The following is a 22,940-nucleotide window of genomic DNA, read 5'->3' as shown; positions in this document are numbered from 1 at the left end:
ACACGATTTCACATCAAGAATCTTGCAAAACAAATATATAAACGTGTAACGTGAAAGGATCTATCATCGAAGCACTGGCAGGGTGTCGAGATCCTTTCTAGTCACATACAAAAATTCTTGTAGAAAACAAACAGACGAAACTCAGGTTAAAGGTGAACAGACAACTTGGTTTATTGATTCATGGTTGTACGTTGTCTGATGGGGGAATAGACAGCCTCTGATATACTGCTGGTGTTGGTCGTTGAGGTTGGTTGAAGTTGGTTGAAGTTGGTGTGTGGCTGTCAGAGCCAGGAAAACCGTGACCGATCGCAGTGCTGTCTTGAGCCGAAGAGAGAGATTTGAGGTTCGCGGGCTCGAGAGATGTTTTCCCGCACATGCGCATGGGGAAGACTTCCGGTGGCCACCCGGAAGTAGTCCCATTCTGCGCATGCGCGCCGAACCCTACACTGTAGCATCACTACAGGGCTCCCCTCCGAGTGCGAAGTACGGCAACCAGAATATTGTGGTGGTGCTGCAGAAAACAGAAGGCTTGCCGATCCCCCAGAAGACTTGGTACATACTATTATACAATAAGAAACATTTTAAAGTTAAATGTAAATTGTTTTTGAAAGTTTCTTGGGCCAATGCACTGTTCTGCCCGATTTTGTAACATACGGTGTGCTCGGGGCACCCGTTGACGGCGAGGGTGGTGTTGTAGGAGCCGGTGAAGGTGTTTGTGCAGGTGAAGGCGTTTGTGCAGGTGAAGGCGTTTGTGCAGGTGAAGGCGTTTGTGCAGGTGAAAGTGTTGTTAAAGGTGCATAGGTGGGTGTGTCAAGGTTGTCATCAAAAGATGAAGACGTCTCAAAATGTGCCTTTTTTAAACGGTCCACGGAAACGGTCTCCGAACGACCATTTATCTCAATCGTGAAAACCTTTGGTGTGCGAGAAAGCACACGAAAAGGTCCTTTATAGGGAGAAACAAGTGGGCCCTTCACAGAATCGTCCCGAACAAAAACATGCGACCAGGTGTTCATATCCGGTGGAAGATGGGACGGTGGAGATTGCTTTCTGGGAAGCATGGGCGGAAGGTTTGAAAAATATTCCCGCAGTCTGGTGACATAGGTCGCCGGATCATGGGGCGGGGAAGTGTCTGGCACCAACATCGTACCGGGCAATGCCAGTGTGGTACCATACAGCAGCTCTGCAGCAGAAAACCCCAGGTCTGCCTTGACAGCAGTCCGACAGCCGAGAAGCACAATGGGCAGAAATTCGATCCAGGACTGTGGGTCCGAAGAGGCACGAAGAGCGGCCTTGAGCTGTCTATGGAACCGCTCAACCAATCCATTAGACGCTGGATGGTAGCTTGTGGTGTGGATATGGTGCATACCCAAAATTCGCGACAATTCGCGAAATAGCGAGGCCTCAAACTGTCGTCCACGATCAGTTGTCAATCGGGACGGGACTCCGAAGCGAGAAATCCAGTTTGAAACGAAAGCTCGCGCAACAGTCTCAGCAGAAATGTCTGCTATCGGAATGGCTTCTGGCCAGCGGGAGAAACGATCGACACAAGTTAATAGATAAGAGAACCCGCGACTCACAGGCCATGGTCCAACCAGATCGATGTGGACATGGCGAAAACGGGCCTCCGTGGGGGGAAATTGTCCAAGCGGGGCACGAACGTGCCGTTGAATCTTGGATCGTTGACACTTGGAGCAGGTGCGTGTCCAAGAAGTAATTGTGCGACGCATATTCGGCCAGAAAAACCGAGCAGTGATTAGTTTGAGGGTGGCAGCGATGCCAGGATGTGATAAGGAGTGCAGTGCTTCAAACACTGAGCGTTGATGGGTCTCAGGCACCAGTGGCCTGGGAGATCCAGTTGAAGTGTCACAAAGAATGGTGCCTTCGGCTGACGGAAGCGGAAGGTAGGAAAACTGGCAACAGGAGAACTTGGGAGAAGTTAAATCTAACGACGCCAAAGGTGGCTGCTCCTGCGATATGGCAGCTAAGTCGATAGCAGCAGGAGACGAAAGGGCGCAAACTGGAAGGCGAGAGAGAGCGTCAGCAGGAACGTTCTCTTTTCCAGGTATGTGTCGAATGTTGCTAGTAAATTGAGAGATAAAATCCAGGTGCCGAAAAGCACGGGGTGAGAGTTTGTCCGTTTTTGAAAACAGGGCAAACGTAAGGGGCTTGTGATCCGTATAGATCACAAAATCTCGCCCTTCAAGTTGATGCTGGAAATGACGAACCGATAGGTAGATCGCTAGGAGCTCACGATCAAAGGTGCTGTATCGTCGTTCAGCTGGTTGCAGTTGACGGGAAAAGAAGGCTAGAGGTCGAACATGGTCATCCACTGTGTGTTGTAACACAGCGCCAATCGCAGTGTCCGATGCGTCCACAGTCAAAGAGAGAGAAGCACCAGGAACTGGATGTGCAAGCAAAGAAACAGAAGCCAGCTCCTTCTTAATGGACTCAAAGGCTGTCACTGCCTCAACAGAGAGGGTGACTTGACTGTCCTTTCTAGGAGAGTCCTTTAACAGCCTGGTGAGAGGTAGCAGCTTATCTGCACAACCGGGAATGAAGCGTCGGTAGAAATTGACCATCCCTAGATAATGCCTGAGCTGGCGCAAGGAAGTGGGGGGTGCGATGCGTTGAATGGCATCGACTTTTGACGAGAGGGGGCTGATTCCAGTCGAATCAATATGATGCCCTAGAAAATCTAGGGAAGAGCGTCCGAAAACACACTTGTCGGGGTTTATGCGTATGCTATACGCGCGAAGACGCTGGAAGAGTTGAGAAAGGTGCCGGAGATGATTTTCTCGTGTGTCGCTCGCAATGAGTATGTCATCGACATAGGCAAACACAAAATCAAGACCGCGGACAACCTCATCAATGAAACGCTGGAAGGTGCTAGTAGCATTCCGCAAACCGAAACTCATGTACAAAAACTCAAAACACCAAACGGGGTAGTGATTGCAGTTTTTGGAACGTCGGCTGGGTTGACCGGTATTTGGTGGTAAGCGCGTATCAGATCGACCTTCGAAAAAATGGTACAACCATGGAGATTTGCTGTAAAGTCCCGGAGATTTCTAATCGGATAGCGATCGGCTATTGTGACGGCATTGAGGCGTCGATAGTCTCCAACCGGGCGAAAATCAGACTCGCCCTTTCGCGCCAAATGAAGGGGAGATGCCCATGGGCTGGTGGAGGGGCGTATAATGCCAAGTTGAAGCATGTGCTCAAACTCGGCTCTGGCCGTTTTAAGTCGGTCTGGCGCTAGGCGCCGGGGGCGTGAGAATACAGGTGGCCCATTGGTGGTGATGAAATGGAGGGTCGAGTGGGTAGGATTTTCCGGTTTAAAGGCAATGTCCACTAGCTCCGGAAATGAAACCAAAAGAGAGTGAAATGGGTCTCCAGAGGTGGCAACAAAGAATGTCGGGCTAAGGACCGCAGTGGTGGAACTCCCAGTCGGTGTAGAGAGCGACGTCGTGCTATCAAGAAGCCTCCGACGCCTGACATCCACCAATAGGTTAAACCTATCCAGGAAATCAGCGCCGAGAATAGGATGTGGGATGTCAGCGATGACGAAAACCCATCGAAAGTCTCGGCGAAGGTTGAGGTTGAGGCGCAGCGAAATCTGACCGTAAGTGGTTATGGGAGACGAGTCAATAGCATGCAAGACAATCGAAGAGCGCTTCGGCTTGTCTGCAGCCAGACGAAGGGGCCAGATGCTGCAACAGGAACCGGTGTCTACCATGAAGAATGTCTTCGACACCAGATCTTTTACATAGAATGCACGATGTTTGGGAAACGAGATGGAAGAAGGTGACGTGCTCACCTCCTCCGGATTTAGTTTTCCGAGGGCTTGAAAGTGCACGGCTGGGTACACCGATCTGCCCTTTTGGTAGAGCGACTACGACTGCGTTGTCGGCGCTCGATCGCACGGGATAGATCGTCGATTCGCCGCGTGAGCGCATCAATCCGCTCGGCTAGTGAAATTTGCGCAGGGCCCCCTATACATGCACAGAGGCCTCGCGATGGAGATGGATTCGGAAATTCCAGTATTCCATCGGCCATCGTGGCAATCTGAATATTGCTCTCCCCCGAACGTGTGTTGCGGCGGAGGATTTCTGCTTTCACAGACGCGTATGTGGCATCCGGGTGGGGACTTATTATTAGATCCCTGATCGATGCGGCGAGTCGGGGATGTAAGCCGGAATATAGCAGGTGCAACTGCTGCTGTGGAGAAATGGCATGTGCAACAAAATACCACTCCACTTGGGCAAACCACAGGCCCATATCCCCCGTAAATGAAGGCAAACCTGAAGCCATGCCTTTGTCGGAAGGAATCTGTGAGAAGGGGGCAGAAGGTATGGTCTAGAAGTGGAGAGAGAACACGTGGAACCGAGAAGGCAATTCAAAATTGTGTTTGTGTGTGCACCTCGTGGGTAGCAAAAAAAGGAATAGGTGTGTACAAGGAAAACAAAATACAGAAAAGGAAAAAAAAATGAATGTGTGTGTGTTTTCTTTTTTCTTTGTTTTTTTTTTTTTTTTTTTTGTACTGTGTGCGATGAATAAGGCTATTTTACCCACCTCGCCGTGCTGAAAAGGAGAAAATAGGAAAATAAATGTGAATTTCCGCGCTCTTCGGCCCCAAAAAAAACCTGTTCGCTGTGTCTTTTTCTATCCTGTTCTTTTTCTCAACTAGGGGTCACCAATTGTAACGTGAAAGGATCTATCATCGAAGCACTGGCAGGGTGTCGAGATCCTTTCTAGTCACATACAAAAATCTTGTAGAAAACAACAGACGAAACTCAGGTTAAAGGTGAACAGACAACTTGGTTTATTGATTCATGGTTGTACGTTGTCTGATGGGGGAATAGACAGCCTCTGATATACTGCTGGTGTTGGTCGTTGAGGTTGGTTGAAGTTGGTTGAAGTTGGTGTGTGGCTGTCAGAGCCAGGAAAACCGTGACCGATCGCAGTGCTGTCTTGAGCCGAAGAGAGAGATTTGAGGTTCGCGGGCTCGAGAGATGTTTTCCCGCACATGCGCATGGGGAAGACTTCCGGTGGCCACCCGGAAGTAGTCCCATTCTGCGCATGCGCGCCGAACCCTACACTGTAGCATCACTACAAACGTAACTTGAATAGATGTTTACATTCAATATGATATTGTTGTTAAAAGGGGCAGAACAAAGTCCATAGATTCTCCAAAGTTATTGTAATATCGTTTCTACTCTAAGCACAAGGCCCAAAATTTTGAGGGAAGGGGCCTGTCGATTAGATCTACCCCAGTATGCAACTGGTACTTAATTCATCGACACCGAAAGGAGGAAAGGTAAAGTCAATCCCGGCAGATTTTGAACTCAGAATGTAAAGACAGATGAAATACCGCTAAGCATTTTGCCCCGTGTGCTAACATTTCTGCCAGCACACCACCTTAAAGCTATTGTAATATATCACCATCATCATTTCACAATTCAGTGTGCAAGAGAGGAGACTCTACTGGTTCAGTCATGGGATGCGGATGGATGCTGACAGCTCCATAAAGAAGTGCCATTCACTCAAAGTAGATGGAACTCATAGAAGTGGGAGATCCAAGAAGACATGGGACCAAAGTACTAAAGGATGACCTCAGAACACTGAATCTTTTGGATGAGATGACAATGGACTGAGATACCTGTCACTTTGCTATAATCAAGAAGATCTGTTCTCCACAGCAGAAATGTTAAGGCTACACTGTCTGGTGAAGGGGATTAGCCTGTTTTTCTGAGGTCTGGAGAGCCAGCTGCTGCATCAGGCTGTAATCTGATCTGACGAGGTTTCTACAGCTGGATGCCCTTCCCAATGCCAACCACTCCAAGAATGTAGTGGGTGCTTTGTACATGTCACCAGCACAAGAACCAGTCTGGTGGGCCTGGCATTGATTTTGATTTACTTGACTCAATAAGTCTCCTCAAGCACAGCATGTTGCCTGATGATTCAAAGATACTTTTTAAAGGGACTAGTTATGTGACACTGGTATAGGCTATGGCTGTGATCCCACTTTACTTGTTGGGTGTTCTCAATCACAGCATATCTCCAGATGTCTTGGTCTCTTGTCATTGCCTCTGTGAGGCCTAACATTCGAAGGTCATGCTTCACCACCTCATCCCATGTCTTCCTGGGTCTCCCTCTTCTATGGGTTCCTTCCACTGTTAAGGAGTGACACTTCTTCACACAGCTCTTCTCATCCATACACAGCACATGACCATACCAGTGCAGTCATCTCTCTTGCACACCACTTCTGATGCTTTTTATGTCCAGCATTTCTCTCAGGATGCTTATACTCTCTTGTGTGTGCACACTGAATTACACATCCAGCAGTTCATACCAGCTTCATTTCTTTCAAGCCTACGTATGTCCTCAACAGTCATGGCCCATCAACAGTCAGAATAAATGTAAAAGTATTTTTGATTACATCATTTGATATGAAATGAATTAAAAGGCTTGATACCTAAAAGTCTATTCAGCAACAACTATATAATAAAAATAATAGGGGAACAAGGCAAATGCTCAAAAACAAGGGCTTTGATTAAACCAAAAATTAGAGCCTATTCTGGTCATACTAATGCTATGTTTAGATTCAGCATCACAAACTTACCCCAAAATCACTCAAATAACCTTGATGAAAAAATAGTGTTGACCAGTGCTACCATTTAAATCAATGCTAATGTTTTTGTTAGCATTTACTGGCAGAGAGCTGACAGAATCATTAGGGAGTTGGACCAAATACTTAGTGGTGCTCCACATGTCCTTTAAGTTGTGAGTTCGAAAAAGGCAGTGAGCTGGCAGGAGTGTTAGCATATTGGTCAATATGCTTAGCAGCATTTCATCTGTCTTCATGCTCTGAGTTCAATCTTGCCAAGGTTCACTTTTCCTTTCATCCTTTTGGTGTCGATAAAGTAAGTACCAGTTGTACACTGGGGTAAATGTAATTAAATCACCTCTTCCCTGAAATTGTTGGCCTTGAGCCAAAATTTGAAATCCTAATCAGCATTCACTTTATGAAGACCAGATTTGGCTTACCTGAAATATTCAAAACGATAATTAGCATTTACTTTATGAAGGCTAGATTTGGCTTACCTGAAATATTCAAAACGATAATTAGCATTCACTTTATGAAGGATAGATTTGGCTTACCTGAAGTATTCAAATTGAATTTGAGCACTGTGCGACTGTAAGCGTCAGAAAAATAGATAGTCTGGTCAGATGAGGTGTAGTCCAAAGATTTAATATGAGAGTACCTTAAAAAAGTGTTTGTGACTGGTAGAATAGCATTTGCAGTGGAAGAAAACTTTCTATCCAGTGGTACACCTTCAATAGTGTTTCTTTTGGAAACTAAAATAAATTTAGTGACCCCTAAATCAAAAACAAAAAATAGGAAAAAAAAATATCAGTTGCAAATGTTTCTGTCATCTTTATTATTTTTTGTATTTTTAAACATCTGCTTTTTCATATTTACATGGATTATACAAGAGAATAGAGAAGGTAGAGTTTTTGATGCCTTTCCTGTCACCAACCTTAATAATTTCCCAGTCTATTGAACAGCACAGACACGTTTCAAGTAGAGAATGGAAAACAAATGACACTGTATAAACGAGCCTTTTGTTCACAAAGATTGCAGAACATGTCAAGACATCCCAAGACGCCTGGGCATGTTTCACAGTTGGCCGCGAGCAAATGGCACCATTAGCAAAGCTATTGTTTACTATCCGCAGAGGAAATACATGAAGACAAGGGAAATATAAACTCTCTCAGCCCCTCCCTCACATACATACGTGTATGACAGGCTTCTTTCAGTTTCCATCTACCAATCTATCCAAAAAGCTTTGGTTGGCCTGGAAGCTATAGTAAAAGACACCATGTGGAACCAAAGGTGTCACACAATGGGACTGAACCAGAAAACATGTGATTGGGAAGTAAGCTTGTTAACACCACACACCGTCATTATATTGCGCCATTAGTTTTCTTTATGAGATGCTGAGGGTAAGACACCGAGTGATCTCTACTGACCCTATTTCGGTAGGGCTGACGGGTAGAATTTTTGGTTTGCACACACTGAACAGAAAATGGCAAGTCATTTTATAATATTTGAGGGTCTGGATTAAGACCCTTAAAAGACTTTGGTGCCCCCATATATATGTAATTCGAAATATAAACAATAATAACCCATGAAATTATTTTTTTTATTTTTTCAAAATGGAACAAAACTAACAAAAAGATGGGAAATAATGTTTATTTTTGTAGAACTCCACTTTATTTATATTTGCAAAGTCTTTGATCAGATCCTCAAAGTTAATCTTATAGAACACTTTTGCTCTTATACTTAGAAGAAATAAAGCATCCCAAATATTATTTTAGCAAGTTTAAAGTGATTTCTTTTGTGCCGTAAACCATTTACCATTTCTGTCATGCCCCCACCCTCCTTCCCTTGATGCCCTTAGAACATGCTTAATGGTTAATCCAGCGCTGACACTATATTGCAGCAGGATCCAATCTTCTCACACACAAATATAACACGCTGGTTATCATTGACTTAAATGGTTAATACTTACGTGTACAATTAATTTGGTTTGAATCAGGAATGAAACCTATTTCACACAGACAACGGTAACCAAGCCCATCATTGTCAGAGGTATGAGTCACAACACAAATATGTTGACATTTAGCCTGCTTGCACGGATTTCTTCCTATTTAAATATAAAACTATTGTTCTAAACTCCTGTAGATATTTTGTAAGTACAATACAAGAATAATTTTTACAATAATTTCAGCATAAATGACACAAACACAAAAACACTGTTAACTTCACTGAAACCATCTATTAGTTGGACCAACTGTGAGCTGGTCATTACTCCTTCAAAAAGGAGTAATGTGATTCTGTATTCATGTGGTGAAAAATAATCGTTTCTATTAAAAGCAGAAGGCCTGAAATTTTGAGGGACGGGTTAAATTTGCCCACCAGAGCGCAACTAGTACTTATCTTATTCACCCTGAATGGATGAAGGGCAAAGTCGACCTCAGTGGAATATGGTCAAAATAATGGCAATTTTATATGACCATGGCAGTAAAATACTTTATGCTAAATATGATTTTTAGCCTTAAACTGAATTCCATTGATTGAATCGACCTAAAGTTTCTCTTGAATTTATATAATTAAAATAGATGACTTCTAATACAATGATGTTTGATGTAATAACTGTGAAGGTTCCCAGTCTAGTGGTTAGGATGTTATACTCATAAGGTCAGGGTTTCAATTCTCAGATCAGTTGTGTGTTGTGTTCCTGAGCGAAACATACTTGGTAGAAAGATGATACTAACCTTGTGGTTGCAAAGATGAATGGAAAATTTTCAATCTTTCAGGAATTTCAGAAGTATTGTGATATATTTCTGTTAAAGTGGAAATGCTACCATTTTTATTCATCTTCATAATTTTACCCTTATGCAAATCAGCCCAAAAGAGATGGCTTTCAAAATGTGTTATTGCCACAGGTGATGGAATATATTTTCCTCCCGCAATGATTTCAAATCTACAAAAACATGGATGAACATAACAATTATAAGAATTTATGATACGGAAGAGAATTTTTTGCAATTATAATTGTTTCTTATTTATTGCTAATGGATCATACATGAAATTCTTGCTATTTTCTGAGAATCAACAGCCAATGCTTTATCTAGAAAATGGTTCGTAAATAAATTATTGCATTCATGAGTCAAACGTAATCCTTGATCAGCATCAAGTCATCTTTTAGTGGTTACAGTATTGATGGTCATAAAGTCAAGGGTTCAATTCCTGGAGGTACACCGTGTCCTTAAGCAAGGCACTTCATTCCACTTTGCTCCAGTCCATTCAGCTGGCAAAACTGCACTTTACTTGTAATTCAAAGGACCAGCTTGTCACATTCTGTCACACTGAATCTTCCAGAGAACTATGTTAAGGGTACACATGTCTACAGAGTACTCAGCCACTTGCAGGTTAATTTCATGAGTAGGCTGTTCCATTGACTGGATCTACTGGGACCCTCGCTGTCCTAACTAATGGAGTATCAGTTGTCCAGTAGACTTTCAGAGTAGCCATCACTGTCTCATGCAGAAGGAAAGGGATAAGAAATTGGCTGGTTGTTTCCTTCTGTGAAACAATTTTTTTTATCCAAAACATTTGATATTTTTTTTTTTATTTTTGCCTTTCAATTTCATGAACTTCTCCAGCAAATTTTTTCTGGCACATTTTTTCCATTCCAAAAATCTGCTGATCAACTATGGCACCAATTTTAGGAATGTGGTAGTTTATTTACTAATCCTTTAATATGCATAAAGGATAAGGAACCAGTGCTCCATCAGTTGTGATGACAAAAGTCCAGTGACCGGATCAATGGAACAGCTTGCTCATGGAATTAAAGTGCAAGTGGCTGAGTACTTCATAGACATGCATGCCCTTAATGTAGTTCTCAGGGAGATTCAGCATGACATAGAATGTAATGAGGGGGGCCCCTTTTGAATTTCAGGTACGACTCATTTTTGCCAGCTGAGTGGACTGGAACAATATGAAATAAAGCATCTTGCTCAAGGACACAATATGCCATCAGGAATTGAACTCATGACCTTACAATAATGAGCTGAATACCTGAACCACTAAGCCATCTGCCTTCAAAAAGACAACCAAACTCACTGGGAATATTAAGCGTCTTATTTGTGGCATGGCATAATAATAATCTGACGCAAATAACATGTGAGGAACTTGAAGTAAAGTGAAAGCTGACTATTTACCTGTTTAATCCGTTGTAATCAAAGGTCAGCACCTGGTCGAAATGGCTATCAATGAAATAAATCCTTTTGGAAATAACATCAGCAGTAATTCCACGTGGAAAGGTATAATTCGATGTTTTAAAATACACCATGTTACTTCCATCCATAAAAGCTCGGTAAATACCATTGACCCTTTCATAGCTGTATCCCCAAAGAGCAACGAACATATATCTGTTAAAAGAAGAAGCACATTATTACTTATATATGAGTAAATTGTCAAACACACACACACACACACATATATATATACACACACAGATAGATAGGTAGATAAATAGATAGATAGATAGATAGATAGATAGATAGATAGATAGATAGATAGATAGATAGATAGACAGACAGATAGGTAGATAGATAGATAGATAGATAGACAGACAGACAGACAGACAGACAGACAGACAGACAGACAGACAGACAGATAGATAGATAGGTAGATAGATAGATAGATAGATAGATAGATAGATAGATAGATAGATAGATAGATAGATAGATAGACAAACACACATGTATGTATGCAGCAACCAGTGGCTGGTTCCTCTGGAAACCTATAATCAATGATTTGATTCTTCATGGAAAGAAATAAGGAATGAAACTGAATCATGAAATATAAGAAAAAAGAAAAAAAGGAAACATAACTAAGATGTCTTACCCAACAAGAGGGTCAAGTGTTATGGAAATCATTCTCGTTAGATCTGAAGTGATAATGTTAGACTGACGTCTGCTGTCGAGACTAAAGATGCCAAGGATGCCAGCAGCATCGTCGATGTAATATAAGTTGTTGGCGATCCAATCGTAGGTGAGTGAAGCAATGCTGAATGTCGTTCTGAGTGGAATCGAACGTTTATTCTCACCAGATAAATCAGATTCCCAAAACTGAAATGAATATAGAGACAATTAACTCCGACACAACATTGGGGAAATAGTGATGAAGATGATGATGAGGAGGAGGAGGAGGAAAGGAGGAAGGGCGATGAAGAGGAAAGGGAGATGGATGGGTAGGAAGAGCTAGGTATGGAGAAGAGAGGTTAAAAAGGAGGATGGCGGAGGGGGAAGTGTATGAGAAGGTAAAAATAATATGGGTGAATGCTGGTTATTATGGTGACAAAGGGGTCATCATCATCATCACCACCACCACCACTGCCATCATCATCATCATAATCATTTCATGTCTGTTTTCCTTGCTGGCATGGGTTGGATGGGTTGACAAGAGCTGCTTCGTGCTGCAGTGTCAGCTTTGGCAGGGTTTCTGCAATTGGATACCCTAACCCTAACAGCAACCACTTTACAGGGTGCACTGAGTGTTTTCTTTTTTTCATGCCACCAGCACGATGATGATGATGATGATGATGATGATGATGATGATGATGATGATGATGATGATGATGGATGAAAGCAAAATTGACCAGAGCAGAATTCATCCTCATTCACCCTCCAATATCTTCAGACCTGGGCCCCTGTGTCAAACTTTACCCTTAACCCGGGCTCCTGAGCAGAAAAATTAATGTTGCATTTACAGCTCAAGAGTAATGACTGCAGACAAACAAATGGAAAGAATCACAAAAAAAACCCCATTCAATAATAATAATAATAATAACAATAATAAGCCATTTTCACAACTATCGCATTTGTTCACCCGAATTGCTGCTTTCCTCATCACTTTTTCCCATTTGATTGTCTGAATCTCTCTCACTGCCTCATAAATAGAAACTCTTTGTCTAAAGAATAAATATTATCAATAATTTCCTCAGCTGCAAAGAGTGTAGGTCTCGCTCATTTATACATGCATTTTTTCCCCATTTAAACCAGAAGTAAACAACACCTGTGGGGGACACCCTTAACAATGAACACCCTTGACTACAAAGCCGCAAAGCGATCAATTGTTTATTTCTAGTATTTTATGTTCGTTATCTGTGTGTGTGGTTCATTACAGCTTTAACAACAGAAATCTGGTTGAGATTACGTTCCTTTTTATTCTAGGTACAATTGGAACACAGCATTGATACAACATTTCAGACTTGAGAGGAAGGATATCGTTGATTTATCTACCCTATTAATTAATTGGTATTTATTTTATCAAGTCTGGAAGGAGAAGAACCAAGGTTGATTCCACCCTTGAAAGCCAAACACACTGAGTGAGGAAATACTTGATTAAAACACTCTTACCATTTCACTGGTACTTACTTCATTGATCACTGAAAATTTGAAGATCAAAGTTGAGCTCTTTGGGATTTGGACTCAATTTCTGAAGAGGCCTTGCTATTTGTAGTGTAAGAAATTCTTCTGCTAACCGTTATTCTTTAATGTCCACATGCATGGCTCAAACAGGGGTTAGTGGGACAGATTTAGATTTTCTATAGCTGAATGCCCTTCCTGTCACAAACCCTTCTCTGTTTCCAAGTAAGGTAAAATTAACCCCATGATCAGACATCATTTTTCAGAATATTAGGGATCAGTGGCATTCATTTACAACAATCATGTGTCGTCAAGACAAGGAGAAAGAAAGAAACACATATTTACTCAGACACACATACACACACACATATATATATATATACATAGTGGGCTTCTTTCAATTTCTATCTACTAAATCCTCTCGCAAGGCTTTGACTACAGAAGAAACCACTTTCCCAAGGTGCCATCCAGTGGGACTGAACCCAAATCCATTTGATTGGGAAGCAAACATTTTACCCACAGTGCCATGCTTTCATCAACAATAACAACATAAAACATACTGGATTAGTTTATAATCTGTGGTTTTAAAGGGTTTAAAATCTTTAATTAATCCTTGTGAAAGGAAATGAGAATCAAACTTTGGATTACCTCTCGTTTATCTGAGTCGTGAGCATTGGCCCAGAATATCTTATTTCGATAGGAATCAAAAGCTACAGGACTTATCGATGTTGTGGCTATAAGTTTTATGTCACTACCATCTGTCTTCATTGAAAAAAGTCTCTTGTTACTGGATACGATTAATCTTGCGCTTTCACCTAGGCAAAGAAACGAAATTTTGAAATACATCTCTTCTCATTTATCACAGGAGTTCGGTTCAAGCGAAAAAAAACAATTAAAATTGGATCATTGTTCTGCACTTTCCAAATAAAACAAAATACCAAACTCATTTCTGTAAAGCTCTCATTGTCACATAGTTTCTTGATTAACTCTACCTTTTCTGGTACAGAATATATTGGGCCATCCCATAAATAATGCAGTTTTTTTCAGATGGGTTAAACTACCTTTAAAAGCAGTTTGTAATTCTACCTTGTCCTTATTCTTAGTGCAGGTTTTGAAGAGTGCAGTTCGATTTTAACAGTTATTTTTTCAAAGCTATAATGGAAGTGACAATGGAGCATATCTGGAATATTTTGCTTTATGAATTCAATAAAGGCAACAACACAATGGAAAGTGCAAGGAATATCAATGCGGTATACGGGGACTAGACAATAAGCATAAGCCAGTGTCAAAGGTGGTTACAGAAATTCCGAGCTGGAAACTACAACCAAGAAGACGAGCTTCATCCTGGAACATCTTCAGAGCTTGACAATGTTGTCCTGCAACAAGATCCCATTGTAACTATTGAGGAACTAGCAGAGAAGTTTGGATTTGGTCATTCAACCACTCATCAATACCTGTGTACCATTAGAAAAGTCTGTAAATTGGGTCAATGGGTTCCTCATAAACTTACAGAGTTTAATTGTGTGCAGAGAGTGAATGAGTGCTCCCCTTTGCTGTTACGTCTCATGAATGAACCTTTTTTGGACTGAATAGTGACTGGTGATGAGAAATAGGGGTACTTTTCATCAAGGATAAGTGGATTTTTGAAGAGGGGCTTTGCAAGTCTACCAGACAGATGGAAGAGCATTGTAGAAAAGGAAGGAGATTATATTTTAGATTAAAAAAGAACTTTATCTGAATTATGGGATGACCCAATACTTGTCTGCTTTATTTGTTAGGATCAGTTGCCTTTGTATATTTTTCTGCTCACTTGTCCCACGTTGATGGGCATGAGTACATAATCCATACGCAAAACACTCTGCCTTGCAGCAGCAGCATCTAAACACAAGCAATTGTCAGAGCATTTTGGGTAGCTGAGCATTGTGGGTACCCACCAGGGTACTTTTTTGCAATGTGAGCAGAATCTTCAACTGATCATTGACAAGTGTTGTCAGGAATCGATCTGTGATAAGCTTAGCATCAACTTCACCATCATCATCATCATCATCCGTTTTTCTTGCTGGTATGGGTTAGCCAGTTTGACAGAAGCTGGCCAGCCAAAGAACTGCATCAGGCTCCAATTGTCAGTTTTGGCAAGGTTTGGCAAGGATGGATGCCCTTCCTAATGCCAACCTCTTTACAGAGTGTATAGGGAGCTTTTTACATGGCACCAGCAGAGGTGATTTTTTTTACAGGGAACCAGTACAGGTACATTTTTATGTGGAACCAGTCCAGGTGCTTTTTACGTGGCACCAGCACAGGTGATTTTTTTTACATGGAACCAGTACAGGTACTTTTTTATGTGATACCAGTCCAGGTGCTTTTTACGTGGCACCAGCACAGGTGATTTTTTTTTTTACATGGAACCAGTGCAGGTACTTTTTAATGTGGAACCAGTCCAGGTGCTTTTACCTTGGTACCAGCACAGGTGACTTTTTTTACATGGCACCAGTCCAGGTACTTTTTAATGTGGAGCCAGCACAGGTGATTTTTTTACATGGAACCAGTACAGGTACTTTTTAATGTGGAACCAGTCCAGGTACTTTTTAATGTGGAGCCAGTCCAGGTGCTTTTTCCTTGGCACCAGCACATGGTTTACAGGTGAGCGTATTGTGTTTTCCTTGATCAGTGAAGAAATAAATCCCTGACAAATGAGGCGACATTTATTAAGAAAATTTTCATATGTTTTCAACTTACTGTTATTTGCTCGACACATCTGTTTTCCTGTTAATGTAAACCCTGCCTGACAAGAACATGTGTATCCATATTGTTTATTTGTACAGATCTGATCACAGTATCCCCAGCTGGAGCATTCATTGAAATCTGAAGCAGTCAAATAAGGATTTGGTTATTAAATGATAATCATTAGGAAAATAAATAAATAACATGGTAAATTCAGCCAAAGCAGCATTAAAATAAAATTGCCATCTATGTATCATGCTAAATATATGTACAGCATTGAAAGGTATGATGCAGTGGTTTTTGTCAGAGAGAAAATCTCTTGATAAACATGTTGTGTTATAACCACAATATAAATCAGAGCAAGGCAAAACTCCATCATAGCAGTGATTCTCAAGAACACAGACACATGTTGGTCTACTTGGAGATGGTTTGCACATCTTGTGCTACTTAGGGCTTGCTAGCAGACATATTTTGCCCTACTTCGGTCTTGTGACAAAAGGAAGTTGTGATACTAATTCTTTCTACGCTACGCACAAGGCCTGAAATTTTGGGGAAGGGGACTAGTTGATTACATCGACCCCAGTGCCAACCTAATACTCATTTTACTGAAACTGAAATGATGGAAGGCAAAGATGACCTCAGCAAATTTGAGCTGAGAATGTAAAGTTGAAGGAAATGCTGTTGAGCATTTTGTCTGATGTGCTAATAATTCTACCAGCTGAGCATCTGAGAAATAACAAAAAGGATGATAACAACGACAACAATAGGCACAAGGCCTGAAATTTGTGTGGAGGGGACTAGTCGATTACATCAACCCCAGTGATCAATTGGTACTTTATTTATCGACCCCCTAAAGGATGAAAGGCAAAGTTGACCTTGGCGGAATTTGAACTCAGAACATAGCGACAGGCAAAATACCACTAAGTATTTCGTCCAGCATTTCGTCCAGCTTCCTGCCTTAACAATAACAATAATAATGAAAATAATAATAACAGGAACAACAATAACAATTGTAATAAATAAATAAATAACTGCAAGGGTTTTTTTTTAAATAAAAATAATTATGTTGTACATCTTAAAATGTATATTGATTTCAAATGTTGGCACATGGCCAGCAATTTCAGGGGACGGGTAAGTCAATTACATTGACCACGGTATGCAACTGGTACTTATTTTATTAACTCCCACAAGGATGTAAAGCAAAGTCGACCTCGGTGGAATTTGAACACAGAACGTAAAGACGGACGAAATGCTTCTAAGCATTTCTCATCCAGCATGCTACTCATTCTGCTCGCTCACTGCCTGACATCCTACCATGTCTATTAAGACTTGTATTTATGCAATTACTTTATACTTACCAATACAAGTCCTTTTATCGTCTGGTTTTAACGCCATTCCATCCGCGCAATAACACATACCACCTTCGGGAGATGGGTTACATCTGTATAGACATGATAACAAACCACAACGCCTTGAAGCTAATAACAAAGAAATTATATAAGAAACATGAAAATCTTGAAGGAGTAGGTTAATGGCTTAGATATTTGTTTATATCTACAGATATGTAAACAAGCGATGTAGTAGCACTGCTAACACAGCAGAACATGGCACTGACTTGCAAAAACGTGTTAATATACTTAATTGTAGATCATGGTTTCATAAGGAAGTACCACCACGTGCCTGCAAGGCATTAATATTTGGTAACATGTTTATATTAATGTATGAATGTGTGTCTATAACATATAATGAGTGCAAGTGAAGGCAATGTAGTTCAGTGGTTAGAGTATTCCGTTCATGATATTAAGGTTGTGAGTTCAATTTCAGGTAGTGCATTGTATCCTTAAGCAAGACACTTCATTTCATGGTACTCTGGTTGCTAGCATATCTAGGTGGGGGGCACTAGGGGTGTTCTGCTCTGGGTGGCACTTTTAAAGGGGCAGCACTTTTGGGTCTGGTGTAGGTAATATGTGTTTTTTGTGGGGTCCAGGGGCAGCAAAGGAAAGGGCCACCCTGGGTGGCACAAAGTCTAGCTACGCTAGTGACCCTGGTCCATTCAGCTGGCAAAAATGAGTAGTTTCTGTATTTCAAAGAGCCAACCTTGTCACATTTTGTATCATGCTGACTCTCCCTGAGAAATACATTAAATGTACGTGGGTCTGCGGAGCACTCAGCCACTTGCATGTTAATTAGTGAGCAGGCCGTTCAGTTGATCGGATCAAATGGAACCCTTGCCTTCATAACCAACAAAGTCCCAGTTTGATAAAAATTGTATACATAGAGGCACAGGAGTGGCTGTGTGGTAAGAAGCTTGCTTCCCCACCACATGGTTCTGGGTTCAGTCCCACTGCGTGGCACCTTGGGCAAGTGTCTTCTACTATAGCCTTGGGCCAACCAAAGCCTTGTGAGTAGATTTGGTAGATGGAAACTGAAAGAAGCTCATTGTATATATATATATATATATAAAATATTATTCGAGACAAAACCACTATTTTGCAAAACAAACAAGGAAAGACTTAATTAATACATAAAATTTTAATAAATAGTCAAAAAAACCGCCACTACAATCGTTTCTTGTCTTGATCGACAATCTTCAGGTGGACTTCCAATAATTCAGTGTCAAATTATGACTTCATAATTTGACACTGAATTATTGGAAGTCCACCTGAAGATTGTCGATCAAGACAAGAAACGATTGTAGTGGCGGTTTTTTTGACTATTTATTAAAATTTTATGTATTAATTAAGTCTTTCCTTGTTTGTTTTGCAAAATAGTGGTTTTGTCTTGAATAATATTTTATAATATTTTACTATAAAATCGATTTAATCCTAAATCTGATTTTTTCCCTGTAAATTTGTATATATATATATATATATATATATATATATATATATATATATATATATATAATATATATATATATATATATATGTATATATATATATATATATATATATATATATATATATATATACATATATATATATGTATGTGTCTATTTGTGTGTCTGTGTTTGTGCTCTCATCATCACTCGGCAACTGATGTTTGTGTGTTTATGTCCCTGTAACTTAGTGGTTCGGCAAAAGTGACCGATATAATAAGTACAAGGCTTACAAAGAATAAGTCCTGGGCTAGATTTGTTCGACTAAATGTGGCACTCCAGCATGGCCACACATGACTGAAACAAGTAAAAGAATAAAAGAATAGCACACGCATGCATGTATGCATCATCTTCATCAGCATTTAATGTCCATTTTCCATGCTAGAGTTAGGCCGGGCAGTTCAACAGAAGGGCAGCAAGCCTGGGGACTGCACCAAACTGAACTGTCTGCTTTGGTATAGTTTCTATAGCTGGATGCATCTTCCTAATGCTAACCACTTCATAGAGGTTACCCTGTGCTCTTTTTGCGGTACCAGCAATAGTGAGGTCATGAAGTAACAAGCAAGACTCAACCAGCTGTAGGGGTGTGGGGGTTTATGGCAGGTGATAAGAGGTTAAAATATGACAGAGGGACAGGAACAGGTGACGGAAGGATATGGTTACCCCCAGTTGGAAAAGGGAGAGACAATGGTGGTGAAGATGTGTCAGGGTTTCCCTCAAGTTGCAGGAAGAGGAAGATAAGAGAAACGATGTGAGTGGGTAAGATAATGAAAGAGCGAAAGGAAAGTGGCAGATATATAGAGAAGGGGATAGGGGGAAATACGGTAGGTGATGGGTATGGTGAAGGGTTGGTCAGTCGTAAATACCAGTTGAATTGGGAAAAAAGGAGGAAGTAGGTGGGATCAGGAAAGGTGAAAGGGAGCAACAAAGATCACAGGAAGTGTGTGGGGATGGTGGGGTATACTTAAATACATTATATTTACCTACATATAAACATTTCTACTTTACAAATTTAAAGATATTACTTACAACAAGTGAAGACCTCATCTGCTCCGTCGTCACAATCATTTTTCCCGTTGCACACACTCGTTATCGGAATACAACGTTCAGCATTTGGACATGCCCACTGATTGTTTGGACAGACCTTTTGATCTGTGCCAAAGGAGAGACAAAAAGAGAAAGTCTTAGAAACATTATGAAGGTTTGTATTCTACTATTTGGGTTCTTATCTTTGAGTTTCCCATAGGCCTTTGACATCATCATCATCATCATCATCATCATCGTCGTCGTCGTCGTCGTCATCGTCATCGTCGTCGTCATCATCATCATCATTATCATCGTCGTCGTCATCATCATCATCATCATCATCATCGTCATCGTCATCGTCATCATCCCTGTTCCAAGTTGGCATGGATCAAATGTTTCAACCGAATCCAATAGGTTAAGCGATTGCATTGTGTTCCAGTGCTTACTTTGGTATGGCTTCTACAGCAGGGTACCCTGCCTAATGCCGATCACTTTACAACATGGTCTGGGTGCCTTCCCATGCCATCGACACTAGTGAGGTTGCCAGGCAGCTTGCAAGGCTGAAAAACGTGGGTCAGTGGGGTTTGGTAGCTTAATGTAATGAGGCAAAGGGTTAAAGTATGAAAGAAGGGACTGAGGCAGAGGCAAGCAGCATTTTCATTGAGAAAATGTGTATTTTCTAAATGGTGAGAAATCTTCTTTCTTGAAATTTTAAAATCCATAAATAAGTAGAACTGGTTTGGGTTGAATTTAAACCTGGCATTCTACGTCACTAGAATCTCTGACTGAGAGTTAAACCAATATTCTAGTTACACTCATAGGACACCTTAATTTCATCTAAACCAGTGGTTCTCAACCATTCTTGTTATCTGTGGATCCCTTTGATTACTGTTTCAGTCTGGTGGACTCCCACAGCCATTTAAAACTAGTTTTATAGAAACTTCTTTCAAAAGTCCTATTTTGTTGTTCACACATTCACTTGTGTAGGTTGAGCTATGTAAAAACAGGAGAGAAAGAAGCCTCGCTGTTTCATGCAGTAGATATATTATAAGCAGAAGTTTTTCATGCACCCTTAATATACAACCACAGGTCCCTAATTTAATGTTTTACTTGCAAGGACCCTACAAAATCTTATATATGGAGCCCAGTTGTGTATCACTGCTCTAGATTATATAAAGTTGAAACGGCTCATTGTATTTAAGAATACTGACTAATAACTATTGTCCCTACATGGCCATTCTGATGCCTATGGTTTCATATATGATTAATACAATATTTCAATGCCACACAGTCTACTGTTACTTAGATATCTTGTATTTGAATACCACATAATTTAGACAAAATTGGGAACACTGGTCTATGCTAACCTTTCACCACTGATAGCAAGGTTGGTGAATTAATATTGCATATAGGGCCAAGGGTGGTTTTTTTTTTGACACAGTTTTGGAAACAAAAATATGTCCAATCTGGCATCACATACAGTGATCCATAAATAAATCAGCTGATTTGGCTTCTCTCAGAACTATATTTTGTCTCAGTTATGCCATATTTAAATACTAGACGACCAAACAGCAGGGAGTAAATGGGTATTGAAAGATTAATCACTTATATTATATCCTGGGTATTAGGGAAAACAGGGGTCTGTTGGTATCCTTAACTACAAATATATAACTTTAACTCATTAACATTCAAATTACTCTCTCAAATGTAATCCTTATTTACTTCCATTGTTTCGGATTAATCACGGATTATCTCGTAGCTTTGAGATTTTTTTTATAATGCGCACAGGAATCGTGTTGTGGTTAACAAGCTCTATTTGCAGTCATGTGGTTTTGGGTTCAGTCCCACTGCATGACACCCTGTGCAAGTGTCTTCTACTAAAGACCTGGACCAAACAAAACTTTGTGCTGCGAGATGGTGGAAAGTGCGTGAAGCTCTTTGTGTGGGGGGATGGGAGTGTAAGTATGTGTGTGTGTATTTTTGTATTTGGTGCCATTTTCTCTGCATGACAACTGACGTTGGTCTGTTTACATCCCCCATAACTTGGCAGTTTGGCAAAAAAAACTGTTAAAATAAGTACTAAACTTAAAAAGTAAACCTGGAGTCAATGTGGGGTCCCTGCCTGGTTACAGTCCAATGATTCAAGCAAGTAAAGGGTAGAGATAAAAAACTAAGCTAAGTGTACTAATTTATAGAGATAATTGTAATAATTAATTGTAATAAAACTGAAACCAAAAGCATTAAGAAGTTGGGGTGGGGGTTGTGTGTATTGAAATGAATCTTTAGAAATTACATTAATTAGAAATACATACAGCAAACTTGTTCATCAGATTCATCTTCACAGTTGGTAACGCCATTACATAGGAATTCTTGCTTGACACACTGACCAGAATTACAAGCAAACTGGTTGCCCAGACATCCAGAAAGTGCTACAATAATCAAAGGAATCATATTTAGACATTTTTTAGATACCATTACATATGACTGAAATATGATTAGATGGAAGAATTAATCACCTTTATTAATTACATCATAATTACATATGAGAGATGAAAGATAGATAAATAGATAGATAGACAGATAGATAGAGGGAGAGAGAGAGAAGGGGGAGAAGAAGAGAGAGATGGATTACTGTGATGTGGCATTAATTTAGATTAGGTAAAGCTGTGTCCTTCTAGGGAATTCTGGTTGGGTTCTAATTCCACTGTACTGGAATCTAGCTACGTGTCTTCTGGTGTAGTCTTAGGCTGGCCAATACTTTAATAGGGAAATTTGGAAGACAAACATATGTGGACACATATTCTACACACACACACACACAAACATACACTATGATTCATTTTTTCTTTTGGAATTGGATCTAAGATCAGATATAAAGCTATAAATAATGATTTCCAAATTTGGCACAAGGCCAGCAATTTCAAGGATGGGGTAAGTCAATTACATAAATCCCAATACTCGACTACAACTTATTTTATCAACCCTCGGTGGAATTTGAACTCAGAACGTAACGACAGACGAAATACCGCTAAACAGAAGTAGTAGTAGTAGTGGTAGTAGGTGTAGTAGTAGTTGTAGTAGTAGTAGTGGTAGGTGTAGTAGTAATAGTAGGTGTAGGAGTAGTAGTAGTAGCAGCAGCAGCAACAGCAGTAGTAGTTGGTGTAGGAGTAATAGTAGTAGTAGGTGTAGGTGTAGTAGTAGTAGTAGCAGCAGCAACAGCAGTAGTAGTAGGTGTAGGAGTAATAGTAGTAGTAGGTGTAGGTGTAGTAGTAGTAGTAGGTGTAGGAGTAATAGTAGTAGTAGTAGGTGTAGGTGT

General features: G+C 40.6%; 1 protein-coding gene across 1 annotated transcript in view; it reads right to left on the bottom strand.

Moving 5' to 3' along the window:
* Positions 1-17,192, bottom strand: part of LOC118761996 (low-density lipoprotein receptor-related protein 2-like) — a gene marked incomplete at its 3' end in the record, with an annotated part of 50,522 nt that extends 33,330 nt beyond the window's left edge. The window contains exons 1-8 of the mRNA XM_036500192.1: positions 17,079-17,192; positions 15,736-15,861; positions 13,648-13,814; positions 11,477-11,700; positions 10,789-10,998; positions 9,340-9,548; positions 8,574-8,708; positions 7,159-7,377 (exon numbers count right to left, since the gene is read on the bottom strand). Of these exons, the coding sequence (XP_036356085.1) occupies positions 7,159-7,377; positions 8,574-8,708; positions 9,340-9,548; positions 10,789-10,998; positions 11,477-11,700; positions 13,648-13,814; positions 15,736-15,861; positions 17,079-17,136 (1,348 nt within the window). The remainder of the gene's footprint in view (positions 1-7,158; positions 7,378-8,573; positions 8,709-9,339; positions 9,549-10,788; positions 10,999-11,476; positions 11,701-13,647; positions 13,815-15,735; positions 15,862-17,078) is intronic.
* Positions 17,193-22,940: the final 5,748 nt, after the last annotated feature.

Source organism: Octopus sinensis, unplaced genomic scaffold (genome assembly GCF_006345805.1).
Source record: "Octopus sinensis unplaced genomic scaffold, ASM634580v1 Contig19045, whole genome shotgun sequence".
Classification (NCBI taxonomy): Eukaryota; Metazoa; Mollusca; class Cephalopoda; order Octopoda; family Octopodidae; genus Octopus; species Octopus sinensis.
Note: the sequence above shows the minus strand (reverse complement) of the source record. Positions and strands in the feature narration are given on the sequence as shown.